Raw genomic sequence first — 20,328 nt, forward strand, 5'->3', positions numbered from 1 at the left:
AACACTTTCTGTAACAAGAATAATCACATGTAATAGTTACTACATATAGCCGGCATTTGTAAAATATATATTGTATTACGTTTGCAAGTTATCGGTTGAAACATGGAAACATTATTTTAATACGTTCATTTTGAAATATGTTTTACGATTATGTATCTAGTTCTCCAAACTATATGATCAACGGGACATAACTGGTCTTTCTTTAACTATAAACACAGGTGGCATAAATGTGACAGGAAAAATCAATGGTGGATTCAATTCCTCTATTTATGTGCATTGTTGGAGATTAATGATGAAGACATGTGTAAAAATAATTGAAAAATGACTTATTTCGATATAAAAATAACGGCAAACCATCGTCAAAATATTTGTTCGGCTACTGGTCTACCTTATGGGGAAAATAACCTCTTTTTGTGACCTCATCTGTGGCCCCATGGAACCTACATTTTACGTTACAACGTGATGCTTATTACAATATTGGATACAGGAGCTGGAGTTAGTGTTTGAGAAAATAATGGAGCTGAAATAACAAAATTTGTCCGGCTACTGGTTCCCAGCCAGTATTATATAATGCACGAACATATGTTTAATCTTGACTGACAAAATATTTAATTGCATTACAACAGTTTGGATATGGGACAAGTTTATCAGTTTTGTCCCGTATGTATTTTAGAAATATTGTCAATAGTAGAATCAAAGATCAATAAGTAAACTTGCAGAATGAACAGATATTCAATACTTATAATTGTAGTATTTATAAAACAGTTCAATTTTCTTTTGAGTAAGAACCTAACTTCAAATTTGTACTACTCTTTGCCATTCTGAATGTAATTACCATTTACTCCCGATTGAAAAGAATTTAGACCGTAATCTGAACTTTTTCTACCTATCTCCTAATAATGTTTATTTACGTGATGAAGGCTAATTGTTCAAATAAAATGTGTATAAGAACTGTCTATATTTGTATCCTAAAGCAGATCAATCAAATATACGTCATATGATGTAACAGATTACAAGCTGTTTGATACCAGTCGATGAAAATGTGTTACTGTTAAGGTTCGTATATCATTTATTTTACATTGTTTTACTGTTTTCTATTCCTCTCAGCTTAACAATCGCAGCAACATTTAAAGCTTGCAATGTGCGGAAAAGCCAGAAAACACAAGGATTATATTCATGTAATGACTTAAAGTGTCTCAACATAATTCCAAATGAAACAATAGTAGGATATTCTTCAGCCTATTTACATAAAAGAACCATTGTTTATAATATCTTGATTACAAAGTATTTCATTTGATGTGCAGATGTTAACGGAAATTGTAACATATTGAGCGAGCTTAAAATAGCGTTTATTGCCGACAAAATGGATATCTCACTGTGTGTACGTTTGGTTTTGTTAAATACAAGCACCATTGCATTGGTGCTCCAAACTGTCGGTTTATTAGGGCATAGTTGGTTTGGATTCTCGTTTACTGTTCACACAAATGGACGGAAAGTGACACAACAAATGCATGGAGGTCTATTGTTTTTTTCACCACTGGAAGTATGTGTCGAAAATGCAAATGGAACTAATTGTAAAACATCTGACCAGTTGCCATTGACTGAAAGGAGATCATTTGAAGGTTAATATAAATATTAATATATTTCTTACTGCTTTTACTGTAATAGTTTATCAAAATAAATCTAAGTATTATAAACTTAAAATGGTTTGCTATACAGTAGTCAGAGGTTACTTCTTATGACCTTAACCATCAAAATTCTTGGTTAACTAAGTAGTTACAACACAATATAAGAATCGAGCGACTCTGAGCTGAACTCGAAAGGTTCACTGAGGAATTAACAAAAAGCAAAATGTCTTAAGTTTATAAGATAGTGCTGAAAAAGGCATAAAAATACTGGCTATGTTAACTCACTGCCATCGCATAACTAAAAAAAATGTCAAAATATATTTTGAACTTTACCCATAGCAGTGAAAGACAAGCGATCATTTATCCAAGCTCATGTTCTATGATACTCGTATCATTCAAGTAATCATGAAATAATTCAAGAAATTACAGTAATGAAAGAAACATTTACTGAAGATTAATTTTAAGACTTTATCTTTTTTACAGCAACAAATCAGATTCTTTCTCAAAGTGTGTTTATACAGAGAGGTTTGGTTATAACTGGATTGACAGCGACGTCTTTTGGCTTTATCTTTCTGTATCTGTACCTGTTCATGAACAAGAATTTCAAGAAGCACAGATGCATTGGCATTACATCTGCGATCTTTTGGACACTTGCTGGTAAACCCATTTTCATAGGATTTCTAGTGATATTGGTTTAATTTTGCAACTTTAATTTGAGTTTAAGAGACAAATTTTGAAGTTAAATCCCTGGATACTCGAAATAAGTGAACTTAATTCAGTTGTCTGGCAAATATTATAATTGTAATACCTATTTAAAAAAAAAAGATTAATAATCAAAATATATGAAATATTGTTTTTCTTACTTTTGAAGCTTTGCCTGAATATATTGCTGTTGGAGTACAGATATTTGCAAATATGAACATGAAGAATTCAATGAATGTCATGGCATTAAATCAGGGTGAATTAGGAATTCAACTTCAAGGAGAATTCATTACTCCATGGGCTGTTATAGTCTTGGGTAAGTAAAGTATAAGTGAGGAGTCACTCTTTCTGTGTAACGGAAAACGCAACTAGAATGCAAAACATAATTCGTTTCTAAACCAAAGAAATGCCTAAACATAGAGATAAGGACTCATAAATATAAATATTTTAAAAACAAAAAGGGAAATAATTGTGATCATTATTCAAGATAAAGTTATCATTTTAAGCATTTAACCGCCTGCTTCTTTCTTTCCTTTTTGTAAAAATGATTGCATTGTTGTATTTTTTTATTTATATGTCTTCAATGACGTTATTTGTCCTAACTATTCAAACATTAAGAAAAAGATGATACTCTTACTATTCGAAACAAAGTTTATATACTTGGCACTCAACGCCCGGACATTGCATTTTTTTTTCATTTTATCTTATTTTATACACAACCTTATTTTAGCTAACCTGTCACATAGTGACAAGGTGAGTTTTTGTGAACGCCCTTCGTACGTCGTCCGTCGACCGTCCACAATTGCTTGTAAACACGATAGAGACCACATTTTGAAATCGATTTTTATCAAACTTGCATACAACTTGTACTGGTATTTCATCTCGGTTCCTTTCCTTTCGAAAACTGGCCAGATTCTATCATGGGTTCCAGAGTTATGGTCCCTTAAAGGGCCAAAATTTGCTGCTATTTTGGCATTTGCTGCCATATAGAGACTTCATTTATGGTTTGATTTAATATAAACTTGCAAAATATCTTTAACAACAATAGATCTTGGATTCCATGATGAATCCTTCATATCCAATTATAGGTTCCGGAGTTACGACCCCTGAAAGAGCCAAAATTTGTTACTTTTTACCTTGTGAACACAACAGAAGTGACAAATTACATTTTATTTTAATCACACTTCCAGTTTAAGTCACAATAAGATCTCGGTTCCTTTAAAAATCCGGTAGTTTTCATCATAGGTTCTAGAGTCATTGCCCCTGAAATGGGCAAAAATTTCTTTTTAGACCCTTTCAGCCAAATAGAGGTTTCATTTATGCTTTGATTTGATACAAACTTGCACAGAATGCTTGATGATTTCTATGCAAAGTTAAAAACTTGGTTATTTGGGGTTTAAAATTAGGTCTCCAGGTCAAATCAAAGGAAAACACCCTAGAGGCAACATTTATGACCCTGTCTTCTTGAGACGCTATCTGGATGATATTCTTAATATGGATAATCCGTTTTTTGGTCAATTGGTGGGTACTATTTATCCTAGGGAGCTTCAGTTAATTAAAACTAACAATTCGGATACTGATGCTTCATTTTTAGATTTACATCTCTCTATTTATGACAATATTATACATGATACCAAAATTTATGACAAGAGGGATGATTTTAATTTTAGTATTGTAAATTTTCCCCATTTGGATGGAGATGTACCTCAGGCTACATCTTATGGGGTAAATATTTCTCAATTAATCCGGTTTGCCAGGGCGTGTAGTTATGTCAAGGATTTCAATGAACGTTATCAATATATTACAAGTAAACTTCTTCAGCAAGGTTACAGTTATTACAAATTGCGTAAATATTTTGCTAAATTTTACTATCGTAATTCTGATTTGGTTTTAAAGTTCAATAGTAATTTAAAGACACTTCTGCGAGAAGGTATATCAAAACCCGTTTTTTATGGAGATGTGGTTTACAAACTTCGTAAGATCTTGGGTCATGGTAATTTTCCAACTGTATTTGGTAAAATTATAAAACGTTTTATTAAAATAGGTTACGACCCAACTGTTTTGAGACATACCGCATGTTTAGTGTTCAGCCCGTTTACAGTTGGACACTACGCTTCCCTCTTTGATTGTATCTAACGGAAGAGGAGGAGGACTCTATGATAAGCAGTCTTTAAATCCTACCAGGACTGAACTGTTTTGATATCTGTCGTCTGGCCTGTTTCGTCGGGCCCTTAAGGGTGTTTCTCTTGTTGCTCTGTCTTCTGAAAAGGCATTGAGTACATATGCTTTTGGTTCTAAAGGTTTGCTTTCTATATATCTATACACGAGCATTTTTGTGTTTTACATACCATACCTTTTTGTTTCCATTACGTGTGTTAGAGATTCACCTGGAGGGGATTACTTTTATTTCACTGTCCCGTGTCTTTGGAACATGGTGGGGGTAAGAGTGAGGTTGGGTGCGCACAATAAACCGGTTTAAGCTCCCCAGTGGGGTTTTTGCCACTGACCGTTCCAAGGCGGTGCCCCACTGTGTTTCTTTGTTTGTTCGTTTTGTCCTCGTGTGTTGGCTTTGTGCGCGGGTGTGTGTGTGTTTGTGGTGTGCACGTCTGCGTGCTGTGGGTTTCGTTTTGGGGAGGCTGCGTTTTTGGTACGTGGCATTCCCTGTTTGATATTTGTCTTTATTTTTTTTTGGTCAGAATGTTCATCTTGATGATCCAAACCAAGTTCAAAACTGGGTCATATGGGGTTAAAAACTAGGTTACCCGGTCAAATCAAAGGAAAAGTTTGATAACACTCTTGGGGCCACATTTATGACCTTATCTTCATAAAATTTGGTAAGAATGTTCGTCTTGATGATTGGGTTATATGGGGCCCAAAACTTGGTCACCACTCAAATCAAAGGAAAAACTTGTAGAGGCCACATTTATGACCATATCCTAATGAAACTTGGTCGGAATGTTTATCTTGATGGTTCAAATGCCAGGTTTAACAGGTTAGCGATATAGGGTCATCATGACCCTTTTGTTTAATTAATATATTTAAAAAATGAGTTGTCATTCTTTGTATTGCCATAGTTCATTTACCAGTTTAAATTAAATAAAACGATTCTCAGTAAATACTAATAATATCTTTAATATCTAAATATATTGCAAAAAGGAAGACACTTCTAAAATTAATCAAATTTATGCTAGGCACTTCGTCTCTCCAAGTAATAATGGTAAAACGTACACAATACTCCATTACTGAAATCCAAACTAACCATGGATTTCAGAGAGGAAATTACCTATAAAATGTATGTATGTAATTTAGACACATTTTCTCGTAGATACATGCTCAAGTTAGCGTAGAGAAGCTAAATATAGAAATTCTCATTCCACAGGTGTCGGAGCAAGTTTAGCAGTTACCACTGGTATAATCGTTGCCGTTACAACCTGTGGAAAGCATGTAAATAAAACTGTAATTCTATACAAAAAACTCCCTGCCGGACATAACGATAAGTTGCAAATTCTTGAGCGTGACAGCGATGATGATGATGACTAAGAAACATGCAGTGATATCACAGGATGTAATTAAATGAAAATATGTTATATGTGAAAAATATTCTTGAAGAAAGATATAAATATAAACATGAGAATTTGTTTTTGTCTGTGTATATCTATTGATTTCTGATATTGTTCGTTATACAATGATTGTTGAAGAATCCAAACAGGGCGTTTCATGTCTTAATATCTATTACCTCTAGTGATAATGACATAAAACACGTCGGCATTAATAAGACTACTGATAGGTTCGCAGGACAATGCTTTAGCTAAATATTGAATATTGAGTGTATAAGGAGAGAGTGATAAAGACCTAGCTTGATACCTATCAGTACGAAACAGGACGTACTTCTGTACATAGCTTGATCGACCGTACTTAAGTGGTTACTAAAGTAAAGCGTACAGTTCTCTATCTAAAAACTAGTTGTACAACTACGACGGCGCTCGTAGAGACGTCAATTACACGTTTTTAATAGCTTTGGAAATTTAAAAGGTCAAATTTCCATCAATATAAATTGTAGGAAAGGGTAGATTTACTAGGAAGTACCGAGCTCCACAAACAAGACTCATTCCTTTAGCTTCCGTGTGTTCAAACACTCCTTTAATAGCAACTAAGAACAATATTATTTTTAAAAATCGCAGAAAATGCTTCAATCTAACAGCCTCTTCGGCATTTTCTAACATTTCACCGCTATTGTGAAACAAGAGGAACCATGCAAATAAAATCTGAGACACAATAGTAGGCGGTCAAACTAGGCCATAGTTTTCAGTCTGCAGACGAGGTCCTCAATGAGTGCAAATATTTGCCTTTGAAATGATTGGGAAGGAACGCATATTGTTTTTAAATTCAAAGAATATATGTTAATTTGCTTAAGCTTAAGGTAGTTCTGCACGTTTTATAAACTGGAAGTGATGGGGTAACGTCATTTATCCGGAAAACGCAGAATAATGCCTGAATTCGGCGTACGGAAAAGAAAATCATTTTATGAATGAATTGAAACCTGTGAGTAAATTTATAACAGTGGCATTGTTGCTAAATTTTCAAAGTCAATATGTGATATTAAAACATATGACACGCAGAAATAATCAAAGTAGTGTCTTAAGATTAGCGTGAAATGTCAGGTTCACTTTAATCATAGTTAAATATCTCAAAAACAGGCTCACGGACCTATACATTTTATTTCACCAAATTATAGGCCATGTCTTTATTTAAAACTGTGAGAAGTTTCATCAAAATCTACATTGTAGAACAATTTCTATGCAAGTAATGATTTTCCTATAGACTCCCATTGTGAAATATTGCGTGAAGTCCACATTTTTCAAATCAGTCTAGCAAAAAATCAAGCACACGGCCCTATCTTTCTTATTTCCTGAATTTTTCTAGGCATACTCTAAAGTTTTGAAAAATCAGAGCTTAATTAAAGTCTACATTGTAGAAAATTTTTCGATCCAAACGTGCAGAACTACCTGAAAGGACTTCAACTCCATGTAGTATTTGCTCTCAAGTGTATTCTACCATGGAAAGATGGCTTTTGCAGTATTTTCATGGTAGAAGCTTGAAATGCAGCTCGTCTTTCCATTCACAGTTTTATAATAGTTGACGTAGTCCATGACAGTGCATAGAGGATATTTGTTTGTTTGCAGTGTGATATCAAAATATATCTTCACCGACAAGGGAGACAATACTATATTTTCACGAAGATGGAACTCACAGAAAACAAACAACTTCTTATTTTATTTCAGTGTTTGAAGATCAACGAATTGTCTATTTATCACATGCTTGCATATTCAAATGAAACCGATACTTTTGGCAAAATTCGGATTTATTTAGGCTACCTTGTTACACATGATGCATCCGCTAAATAACCATTGTCACTTATGCATGTTCATATCTAATATTTGTGATTAGGTCCGTGAAGTAAACACGACGCCATTTTGTTTAAAAAATGCATTAAAATATAATTTATTTAATAAGTACATGACCCGCATCTAATATCAATAGTAACGCATGCATACTGTTTACCGCACAGTCATATGCTGAATGTCAGGTTACAAAACAACACGAAAGGTAAACAACTGAGAATTAACCGAAAGACCAAGGTAAATCAAGCTGCAGAACTAAATATTATCACGGATTCAAGAGAATAGCTAGGAGTTATCTAGGAGCTGCATAACATAACAAATTATGTCTTAAAATTGGGATGGAACAACTGACAACTGGCTGGGACAGTAGTAAGGGATATAACTAAAGAATATATTTCAAAGGAAATATTTTTTCCTAAAAAAAGAAGTTCGGCTCTTTGAGTTATATAGAAAACTATCTCATTGATATTATCCAGTATTTTACCACTTAACATAAATAAAAAAAAACAAGTTTAAAAACACAATGTATATTCACTATGGATTATCACTTTTATTTTATTGAATTAAGGCAACATCTTTTTATATAAAGTTTTATCATGTGAAATAAATAGTCTATGAAGACGACGTCTTCTTGGTATTTCTAAATCATTTTTCCTATGAAAATAACCATTAGAGGCACTGCAGTCAAGATCTGTGTCATCCTGAAGATGTGCGCAGAGGATTCTGAAAGAAACGGTGGAATTTGTTTAAAGTGTATAGCAGATAAACTTCCAAAGTTTTGGCTAAAATATTTGACAACTCATAATTTAAGATTCCTTTAACGTAAACAGTCATGAAATTTGATAGAAATGCATTCGTGATGATACATAAAGAAATTCACAAATATTTAAGCTGTAACTAATCTGCAATCACTCGATCTTTTAAACCATTTATAAGATTACACTTGATTACTTTAAACCACCAACATAGGTAGGATGATATAACATGGGTAATTTCAGAGTTTTAGTTATGATCAAACTCATATTTAAAGTATCCTAGACGTAAATTGTCATTAATATTAGCGTAATTCACTATACTAGTGAAATGAATCTGTTGAATCGCTCTTAGGAATTCTTACCTTTCCCACAAGTATCAGTGCCTTTGTATCCAGTCCTACATGCACACTTGGTTGCGCCAGCGGGGCATTCTGAATTTTCATCAACCTTTTGGCATTTGTCATCTCCATCTGCGGTTTTACCAGGTGTACATTCAACCAATATGATTTCTAAATAAAAAAAAGTAACTTTTATTTTAAATGTATGATCCACCTAATGGTGAATTTTAAATGTTCAAAACAATGTTACAACAATATACTGTATCCAGTGTAAGACTTGTATGCACATTTGAAACAACTTTTACCGGGCCGTTTTTTATAAATTTTGTATAATTATATTTCCTCAAGCTCGAGTAGAGACACATTTTTAAGTGATGGCCACTGTCAACAACGTTTGCAGATAATTCATAATACCATTAATTTTGATAAAAGAAACGTCAAATCATCGGTAAACAATTATAAACCACACATAGAACTGTTAAATATTATTTCTTTCTATGGTGCCTCAGGTCAAAGGATCTAATGAGACAGAATTCTAGCTTCAACATTAAAGGTCGAGTCCTGTGGGACTGTATTAAATTTTGCTCACTTCATTCAAAAATAACTTACGGGCAGAAGTAAAACCTACCTACATTTCTTCCACAATATGTAATCTAAAAAGTAAAGGCAAAATAGGGAAATTTTAACGCAGGTAACTCAGTATCTTGAAAGATGTCTAACTCTGCCCCTTTTGTTTCAGAGGTTAATTCACTTTGAACAGCAAAAAGTCACTTTTCAAATGAAAAATGATCATTTTTGTACAATACGTCAATAATAAGTCTTGAAACAAAAGTAAAATCTTACTAGAAAAAAGGAATATAAGAAAACAGAATAGGTTCCAGTGGGACTTGGACCTATGCCCTCTAAAAAATTTAAATCAAGGTAGGTTTATTGTAGGAATTGAATACCTCTTCAAAAAAAGGTACACTATTGCATGGGTCATACCTTAAATGAAAGCAAAGTAACAAAATGTTATTTAATTGCAACTTTAACATCGTATTCATTTTTTTCTTCTTGAAAAGAAATTGGATAGATTATAAAAAGACTGACAGATTGGCCCCGCTTGACTTTCTAGTTTAAACACGTTCAAAGTTTCAATTTATAAAAACAAGATAAAAAGCAAAGTGTGCTCCCCTGCTACACACATATCTACAAGGACGCTTATGAGACCGTTTAAAATCCCTATAATCGATATGAATCAAATTGATAGACGCAATTTTGCTCAATGCATACCTGCTTTTTTCAATTGTTTTGCGTTTGTTGAAAACAAATGTCAGAGAACAACTTTATTTCTAATATAAAATAGGGTTTGTAGAACTAGTAATAATCACAGTCGTATTACTTTAAAAAATATCAATAATGATATCAACTCTGCACATACTTTGTACACATATGGTATTGTTCTTTGGACTCACTACATAGTCAGCTTTACATGCACATTTGGAGCCACCAGCAGGACATTCAGCATTTGTATTCACTTTTTGACATTCAGTATTTCCGCTATCACCAGGTGTACATGTCATCTCTGTGACACCTAATACAAAATGAAAAATCATGATCTCAAAGAACTTAAATACTAATCATTTTTGTTGAAATTTTCTTGAAAACATTTTGCTATTAAAGCACCAAACTTTTACTTTGTTTCTGACGTGTCAAGACCCGTGATCAATGTCAATCCCGATATTTAAATTCACTTCAGACTAAATAAAGAAAACGTAATAATCAGCATAATCTGCCATCATATGAAAGAAGAAACGGACTATGTTTAGGTTATATTATCAAGAGGATAGGCGCTACCCCTAAATGTGGAGTATATGAATATTTAAAAAATCTGTATACTTGCGTTCGTGCATGCGTGCGTGCGTGCGTGTAAACAACCTACCTACCCTTTTTAATACATGCATTTCCAGCTTGATTTACTTTAAACGCTCCCGTACATATGCAGTTTCCATCTGTATCGCCTCCAGCGGCCGAATCCTTTGAACAGATGGCATTAGCGTCTCCTCCACTCTGCGTAGCTTTACACGTAGAATCATCATTACACGTTTTTAATAGACCTGGCATGAAATAAAAAAAATCTCACTCAAAGAAACGTTAATTGGTGAAACTGTAACATAACCCAGTATCAGCAGTTTTATGGAAAATTCATACCATTACAATATGATGAATTGAATAAGCGTAAATTTGCATTAAAATTTATTTTCTGTCCGATGAAGAAATGCCAGGATATGTTGTCCAAATTATGTCTGGAGAAATAACAATTATAACTTGAACAAAGACATTCAGGCCTATGTTGACAAACAATGACTTGTTTATTTTGGCAGTCTACAAATTTAAGATTAACAAAATGTCATTTTAAGCATTTATCTGAATATAAATGTAAATTTACGCAAATTTTAACAACAATGAATAATAAAAGACGATATAACCATAATGTTAATTTTACGTTATGGCTTTTATTTGCAGTCTTTTTTCAATTTAAATAACATATCTAGACTTGCTATGTTATACTTTATTATACTAAGTGCTTTATATAATTATTAACTCTTTAATAATTATTCATTACATTTATTCCTGTCGGTTTTAAAACCAAAGTACAGTTTAAGAAGTAATAAAATGAAAATAAGCTTAATAGTTACTTCCCTTGTGAGGATTCATTAATTAAACTTAAGACGCCAGGCACATAAGTTTATAGATGATTTTACGAGCAGCACGTATGCTGTTATGATTAAGCATTATCGAGTAAATCGTTGCTGATTCTTGTTTCTCTATTGTCATAGACGAAAATACATGTAACAAACTCACCTGCTTTACAGTGCTGAACAAAAGCCAACAGAATTATAGTAACCAATCCAATATATTTTCCTTGTACCTAAAAGTGACGAAAAAAACTTGAAATTAGCAAACTGAATGTATTTTAAGTTTAAGATAAAAACACCGAGCACGAACCACTTTGATTTGCAACGCTCGATTAATCAATATTGCTTTTTGTTAAAGGCACACATTTAGTTGCACTGTTTTTTATTGGAAAACATGAATTACTATAAACTAATGAAGTTATTTATTCATATGCTGCAGTTTGTCTAAAGCTTTAGGGAAATTGATCTTTTATTTGCAATACCTGGGTATCACTAATTACATACATATGTCTAAATGTATGGTCCTTATTCTAATAAGTTTCGATTTGTAGATTGCGCTATACTAAGAGGATAAAAGAGCAACTTAACCTAAAGGAACGAGATTTTTCATATTAGTTATACATAATATTGGTAAAATCCGATACACTTACTGATAGTTTAGATACATTTTCATATATGTTTAACTGGTGTGTGTAAACTACCAAGTGAGTATTTCAACTTTTTATTTGGACAAGCTAAAATAGCACAGCGTTCTCGCATGTATTTACTATTTACATGTTTTCAATAAGATAAAATGCATATTTCTAGCAAGTGTTTGTATCACAATAGATTACCAAATTAATGAAAATTTGTTTAAACTCTGAAATATTGCTGTTCCTTGCTTTATTCTTAAATACACTAAAAGACACGACTTATCTATATGTAAATTAATAAGTATTTTACATTTTTATTCAAAGTTGTAATATGAATACTAACACAAAAAGACGTACATTAATATAATTGAACATTAGAGAGCAACATCTCCCATGTTAAAGTTCAAAGAAAAATAACCATTACCATTTTCCTTTCTTTATCCTTTGATAGGTGTATTTCGATTACACATGTTCTGTCTTTTTATATAAAGATTGCAGAAAAAAGACCTGAACGCGGATTGGTTGAAAGAAATCACGCGGTGAAGACGAGAACTTTAGGTCATGTCAGATACATCCAAAAAAGGAAACAGGATTGAACACCAAATATTTATATAGATTTCAACAGTAAAGTTTTCGTAAAATATTTACGAAATAGGAGTTCATTTGTAGGATATAAGTTTCGTTGATTGAAGGCCTCGACAAGACCGCATGTTCTTATAAATTTAATTCTTTGAGAAATGTATCCAATAAAATTATATTTACATTCTCCTTACAGGTTCCATTGAAACTTATGACGTTCATTGTGTTTGAACTGCATAAGGAAAGATCCCAAAGTTAGATAACGCCGCTAAGTGATATCGTGTTGCCGTCAAACTGATTCTAATGTTAAAGACAACAATATATGCGTAATTTATGTAATAAGTGTTAATATCCAAAATAAAATTATTTAGCGCGGTTCATGGATTTTCAATTAATATTCTGTCGTTTCTTTTTCTCTGAAAAAAAATTTCTTAATTGCACGGACTTTTTCTCTATCTAAATCCAAAGAAACTGCCGACTTTTAAGATTTTGTAGTGGAATAATTTGACAACTTACAAGACTGGAACTTAGAATTTCAATTTGAAAGATAACTCTTCTTTCAATGGAAAGGACAACAACATTCATCATGAAGTTATATTAAAGTTAACCACAAAAAAACAACAACAAAAAAACAGTAAGGTCAAATCAATAGGAATATGCCTTGGAAGCACGGAATTCAATCAAGCAAAATAATAGTACATTCGATTCGACTAAATCCGTTTGTGAGTGACAATGTACAACATGCACGCTCTCCCTAACGCCGTCTTGATCCGTATCATGACTGCATAATCCCAAAAGACCAGAATAATACAATCCCCGAATCCAAGTACAGACCGGCTTTTTAACGACCGCCACACGATACCTATGGACTACTACTGTAAATGGTAATCAAACCTAGCAATAATTGCAATATGAGACAATCGTTTAGATGCATACAGCACAATGAAGCAAAAACGTATCAGGCGCGTTTAGAATAAATCTTTTTGAGAGAGATAAGGGAATGTTCAACATCACTAGCATTAGTTTTTGTAGCATACAAATCTGAACAGAAGTCCGTTGGAAGAATAGAATAAAATGCAACCAAAAATAGACCTTTAATAGACACGTCAACCCAACTGTACCAGAAATTATAAAAAAGAACTGAGTTTAAGTACGTTTAAACCAAAATATATGATTGGTTATGTGACAATATAACTTACAAACTTAAGATAATGTACAGTTTTTCATTCATTCCTCATCCCTCGTCAAATCAATATGCAATACCACTAAATGTTCTTTCGGGAGGGTTTTGCAATCGAGCGTATGGAATGGTAATAAATTGTTCTACACGTCGAAACTGATAAATATAAAGGCCAAAGGACTGTGAAATTAAAACAGTCATGGTAATTTAGCTCTTTTATCTGTCAGGTTGAAAAGAAAAATGTAGTGTATGTGTTTAAACAGGTTTAGAGTAGCAAAATACGTCTGACAGTATTGAAGTAGGTTTAGTGTTCGGAACGAGAAATTCACCGGTAGCCAAGTTGCCGTTATAATCTGCATTTTATTTACACTTCTCTTTGCTAACAGTAATCCACTCAGAATAATTTATAAGCATAATGTAATGCTATGTAACTTGATTTTGTTGATCAACGCTAAGTTTATGCTCCCTTTTGAATGTGCTTGAAAATGGATTGATATAAAAGAGCGCGAACGAGCTCCATAAATAAGTAGTCTTGCACATTGAAATGACTTCGCTAAAATCTTCAACGGGTTGTATATATTCATGTTATTCAAAATGTACATAAACCTATATAACATGTTTCGAAATATTTTGAAATGTCTATCAAACAGATAAAAACCAAATGGATCATAGTCAGTATGACCACAACTATGACAATTCAGGTCACTAAAGGGAATGAAATGTATCGCCCATAATCCATTTTTGAACAAGGCTTACGGTACTTGGATTCATTATTGTTATATATTCTTGTATATTTGGATCAATTATCTTTATATAAATGTTGAGTCAATTCAAAATCTATAAGATAGAATTCCGCTTAAACCGATGCTTGGGACGGGGATGTAAGTGTTGCACATTCTAATACCTCTCATGAACATACTGAATCAAACCGATGTTCAGTTGCATTCTATGCTTACAAAGGATCTTCATATAGATTTTATTCACAGGTAGGTTTTTTTTCTCTGTACCCAAAGGTGTTACTATGTATTATACAGTAATTCCCGGGACTTGACAAGAATATAGAATTAAATAATTTTATCCGATACAGTAGTAGCACAGATATAAAATATTTGTATCGTTTGTTAATATTGAAGCTCGAGACTAAATACAGAACATTATGATAACAAATGAACAAATAGAAATTAATAAATGTATCGAGTCACCATTACATCTTGTGTGGAGACTATAATACCCGCGATACAGATGATCCTATATTGCCAGATAACATTGTGGATATCAACTTGCAATTGTTTTAGTACCATTGTGTTAACATTCATTGATGGTCTTGTCGTAGCGTCAACGTAAGTCCAAACGGTATAAACAGTGGGTATGCCAACTAATGAATTACACATTTCACTGTACGTTCTTGACATTTGTTCATAAGTAGCAAATTTGCACAACATTAGGCTCTGGGGATAGCATGAGGCCAGCAGAAGCCGTCATGTGACCAGTTTGCCAATTACAGATATCTGGCACAATGTCGGCGATATTTGGTACACCTGCACAAAAATTAAAGCTTTATATTTCCACTGATATAATGACAAGTATCTTGCATTTGTTCACATACTCAAATTGCAAAACAAAGCTAGGTAAATTAACATACTTTCGCTGACGTAGTTAAATAAGACGGACACAAAAAAAATGCGACCCTACAATGCATACAAATCAGATGTTTTGAAGTTAATGACGTCGACGTCATCAGACAACCTAATTCAATGACGATGAACAACACTTTTATCATATATTCAGAGTTTAATATAAGCAGTAAAGCAGACATGTGACCCTTATTGCGATAATTGCAAACAAGACTGGTACTGGTCATCGGACTAAAGAAATCAGGCCAATACCTCTCCTTGTGCGTATTTAAAATAATTTCTAAATATTACATAGAGGCATATAAACCGTTAAATGGCTATTGTATTTCATAAGGTAGATTTAGATTTAAATGTTTTAGTAAACTATTTACATTACCTTAACTACTTTATTTACATTATCTATTCTACGATGGTGATTAAGTATATTCTATTGTCTTCATATTCCTAAATTATCACTCAGAACAAGATACACTTTTCGTGAATGTCCAGTACAGTTTCGATGTACAAAATAAAATAGACAACAAATATATCAAGGGCATTTATCAAGCACACTGTGTGCAAATTCTGTGCTATTAGTAACTTCGCGTTTATAAATTATATTTCCTAAATGTACGGTCACTTTTTCATCCTGTTGTCCGTAGCACAGTGTCAATTGGAACTTCCGTTGACGCAGCACTAGTAGAAGCACTTCTAGTACTGTGAGGTTTGAATATTTTCATGTCAATCCCCGCGTTTGATAACACTGTTTTAATCCATTTACTAAGTGTTGCTTTAGTGACACAATGAGGCTTTTGATAGCTAATGAACAACCGCATTTCATCTCCACATAATTCTTTAGTTTTGTCTAAATGCAAGCATTTACTACACATAGGTTTTCGTCCTTTTTATAACACTGAATATATAATTCCGAAAGGTGACTCCAATGTTTATTAGTTTTTAGCAAATCACCAACACGAATATTTACATATTCTTCACAAATATCTATGTTGTGAATATCGATACTATAAAATGCCTGCCAACTTTGTCCCGTTGTTAAAGCAAACAACATAAGTAATCTTAAACTTAAATGCTTTAAATTTAAAGAAACATCATCAACACCTAGGTGATTAGAAATATAAGCAAGCACTGACGAAACATCCCATGTAGAATTGTAGCGTGGTAGTACCGGTTTTCTATTAAACACACATTTTAGAAATTGTTTGATCATGATATGTTGACCTATTTGAGTATTATTTACAATATAAACAATGCTTGTAATGGCTAATTTTGCGGTATTTATCCCGCTATATCCTAGACCGTTATTATATAATCCTGTCAAGAATGATAACACTTCAGTTATAGGGGGATTAGATGGATCCAATTCCCTTGTACGGCAAAATGACACCCACTTGTTAAGATAGGCCCATACTGTTTTTTGGTATCATCTCGCCCGGATATGAGGATAATGGCAACAGATACACACTAATCCAAAGGCGTAGGATTTATATAGGCAGATGGCCCCCAATTTTTGAAAAATAATAAGATCGATGTCAGTGTTGAAAATCGACAGTTTTCACTAAAATAAACTTTAAACTACCAAACTGTGTCGTTTTTAATAATAACACATTCTCAGTATTGATGTAAAATGAATTTAAAATACGACCGGTACAGGCATTTCGCGTTAAAATTGCTGAATTCGGCCATTTCAGACTCAAAATTCGCTTATTAGCAACCCTTGCTTCAAGTAACAATTTATAACAGCTATTTCATTTGTTAATTCTATTTAATATTTTCCTAACCAGAAACTGAAGCAAGGGTTGCTAATAAATGAATTTTGGAAAAAATGATATTATTTGTCTGGCCTTTCTCACGTATAAGAGTGGCCTCCCTTGAAGCCAGGTGCTCGTTGCCAGGCAATATTATAGGTGGCGCCGCTGTCAACATGTGCATGTGAAAACGAAAGTAGATTGTTTATCTAGGAATTATTACAACATTTTACCCTTCTGCGTTGAATTTTTAAGGTAAGTAGATTAAAAGCTATTTTGTTGTGTTAAATAACTAGGGAAGTATTCATTCAATTCTATTTCAATGGAAATGGAGCAGAATTATTGACACACAAGTGGCACAACGGTGCAGACTGTTAATGTTATCTGTGACACTCACAGTAGGAAGACAAAAAATCTACTGACACAGTGAAAGTGTTTACATTTTGCATTATTTTTCTGATTCAACCTGATGAATGGTGTGTACTCATTGAATACATGTACTGTATATGAAATTAATGAAGCAGTAATTTGACAAATACAAACAATGAGACATTGTTCATTGATTAAAATATGGAATATTTTTCTGGTGTCCTTCACAAATGAGACAATTAATCCTTGAGATATAAAAGAATGCTTCAAGGTCAACAGAATATGATTGAAATTATAAAGGCTTGTAATGTAGTTTCTTATTATCATTATTATAATATTGACATGTTGTGATGTCTTGCACTAATCAGTGTTTGTTTTGTATTATATTTCAGATATAATAGTATGAATATAGAGATGATTATTTAGTTACCTTCAACTGGTCAGTGGTCAAAAGGTATGTCTTTTTGATAAATGTAAATTTTTCCTTACACACTTTTTCTTATGATAATTATAGGCCTCCCAAGTTAATCTCTACAGTTCTTACCATGTGTCTGCTTTGTTTCTACTGAAAGCATAAACACTTTAAAATAACTATTCTGTATTCTGTATATCCAGGATTTCAGTGTATCACATGATCTTTATGAAATTTCTGTGACCTATATTTTCTAGAGTAAAAGAAAATGTTTGTCATATTTATGCAAGAGTAACACCAGATCAGCTGAGACCCAAAATATAATTGTGGTGTGTGACTTACTTGTTCTCATGACACAATGAAAGATCAGCTGCTGTGGAATGCCAGTCATACACATGCACCTGCCAGAACATTACCTTTTAATTTAAGAAAGTTGCTTTTAAATCAGTTTTGTGGCTTTATATCTATAAACCTGAGGTCATATTCATAAAGCTTCTAAGATTATTTTTATCTAAGATATTCAATATTTTGTTAGAGAGATATGAGAAACATTATGAATATGACCCTTGTAATTAAATCAATTGATGAATCACACAATTATGCATATTGGTTATGTCATAAAATATTATTTGACTTTTTTTATTTCAGGGAGTATGTCTGTGTGTCTTGAAGCATTGAATGCCCCCAAAACAACCAGTATGATAAGAAGGTATTTTAGAACTCTTTTCCTAGCCTTTCACAAAATTACAAAACCTGTAACTGAGGAATTTAATTACCTAAGGAAGATCTGATAAATAAAACTTCAAAACACTAATTATGCTCTGATGTACACACAGATTGTACCTTGCATTTTTATTTTTATAGAGATGAGAAGATAGTTCATGTATATATTTGTTTCTGCACATTAAGATTCAGAATCAGTTTTCTATCAACTATGACAAAAGTAGACAGATTTCAATATATGTCATAACAAAATTCAGTATTTCAGAAACTTCATTTCAAAAGAATATATTAAAAATTTATCAGGTTGCTTTATATTACATTACAGACCAGAGTATATAGTTTCCCAAAATGTTGAAAGACTAAGCTGTTTTTCTAGGGACTTTTAAGTATTTTGAATGTTTGATTTCTCTTTTTAACCTTATAATAATAATGATTGAATATTTCATTTCAATTAGTCATGACACTAAATCCTTTTGTAGTAATTTGCATCTACATTTCAACATGTTTACACTTAATTTTTTAAACAGAAAGATATTTTTGTTTCTTTCATTTTAGGTGTACAATCAGGGTTGAAAACAGCCATGGACAATGAATTTGGAGGTGCATACTGGAGCATCAGAAATTACATACTTGGAATAAATAATGCACAATACACATTTACTGAGAAGTGACTAATATTTATGTTAAAGTGCAATATCCATGTTTGTAACATTTACATGGGGGTAATAGTTACAGTGTTGAAAGAGACTACCAGTGTTACATTTCAAACTAAGTTACAGTGTGGATGCTAATTCTAAATTCTTGATAATCAAGTGTTTTTAATAATTTATGAATACTAATTTAATATTTATCAAACTGTTTAATTTATCACATTCCTACATCATTATTTTATATAAAATGCTTGTAGATATATAATATATGTCAGGTTAAATGGTAATAAATTTTGTTTCTGTGTAAATATCTTGCTTTTTGAAAAATGAAAATGATACATTCAGTGGCCATCATCTGTCAAAAATTTATTATAAATGCAACAAAACTGATGAAAAGATAGGCAGTTACTTTTCACAAGTTCATGAAATAGTAGAATATACATAACATTGTATAGTTTTCCTAACTTGTATCTGGGGCCATCATAAATTAATTGCTAGATTAAATTTTCTTCACAAGATTTCAGATCAGATATTTTATTTTTGCTTTAATGAGGTTTTAAAGAGAAAAAATGACATAATTATAATAGTTATTTTTGTCAAATGGATTTGATTAAAAGCAATAATGACTGAAAGTTAATAATTTATAACATTCTTTATAGAAATATTCCATGGATGATCCTGGAAACTAAAAATATTAAGGGGATGCATAAATATAGTGTGAGTGGATGATAATCTAACAATTAATATAGTATGGCCTTACAAATATAAATTAATAAATACTTACTGGCAATAATATTGATTAGGTATGATGCAGCTATATGATAAACATATATTTTTTTGAATGGTGATTTGTTATGAGAAAAAAAGCTGCATAATTATGATTGGAACTAGCTCCATATTT

At 32.4% G+C, this 20,328-nt stretch overlaps 2 protein-coding genes and 1 long non-coding RNA gene across 4 annotated transcripts; 2 read left to right on the forward strand and 1 right to left on the reverse strand.

Moving 5' to 3' along the window:
- Positions 1-241: 241 nt before the first annotated feature.
- LOC123536628 (uncharacterized) lies at positions 242-5,968 on the forward strand. Of its 2 annotated transcripts, XM_053527585.1 has the most exons (5): positions 242-495; positions 1,108-1,622; positions 2,112-2,285; positions 2,500-2,646; positions 5,710-5,968. In XM_053527585.1, the coding sequence occupies exons 2-5, from the start codon at positions 1,364-1,366 to the stop codon at positions 5,868-5,870; spliced, it is 741 nt and encodes a 246-aa protein (XP_053383560.1). In that variant the 5' UTR covers positions 242-495; positions 1,108-1,363; the 3' UTR covers positions 5,871-5,968. The 2 variants fall into 2 exon arrangements, with proteins under 2 accessions (XP_053383560.1, XP_045175892.2); XM_045319957.2 differs by lacking the exon at positions 242-495 and having other exon boundaries at positions 1,031-1,622.
- Positions 5,969-8,262: 2,294 nt separating this feature from the next.
- Positions 8,263-12,601, reverse strand: LOC128550170 (cell death abnormality protein 1-like). Its single transcript, XM_053528627.1, has 6 exons — positions 12,560-12,601; positions 11,670-11,736; positions 10,751-10,921; positions 10,246-10,398; positions 8,850-8,996; positions 8,263-8,455 (listed from the first exon to the last, which is right to left on the reverse strand). The coding sequence occupies exons 1-6, from the start codon at positions 12,560-12,562 to the stop codon at positions 8,373-8,375; spliced, it is 624 nt and encodes a 207-aa protein (XP_053384602.1). The 5' UTR covers positions 12,563-12,601; the 3' UTR covers positions 8,263-8,372.
- A 4,445-nt stretch (positions 12,602-17,046) lies between these two features.
- Positions 17,047-20,000, forward strand: LOC128550171 (uncharacterized). The gene is made up of 4 exons (XR_008368157.1): positions 17,047-17,528; positions 18,035-18,096; positions 18,703-18,763; positions 19,333-20,000. It is a non-coding gene; the product is annotated as an uncharacterized LOC128550171 (long non-coding RNA).
- The last annotated feature ends 328 nt before the right edge of the window (positions 20,001-20,328 follow it).

This window comes from Mercenaria mercenaria, chromosome 17, assembly GCF_021730395.1.
Source record: "Mercenaria mercenaria strain notata chromosome 17, MADL_Memer_1, whole genome shotgun sequence".
NCBI classification, from domain to species: Eukaryota; Metazoa; Mollusca; class Bivalvia; order Venerida; family Veneridae; genus Mercenaria; species Mercenaria mercenaria.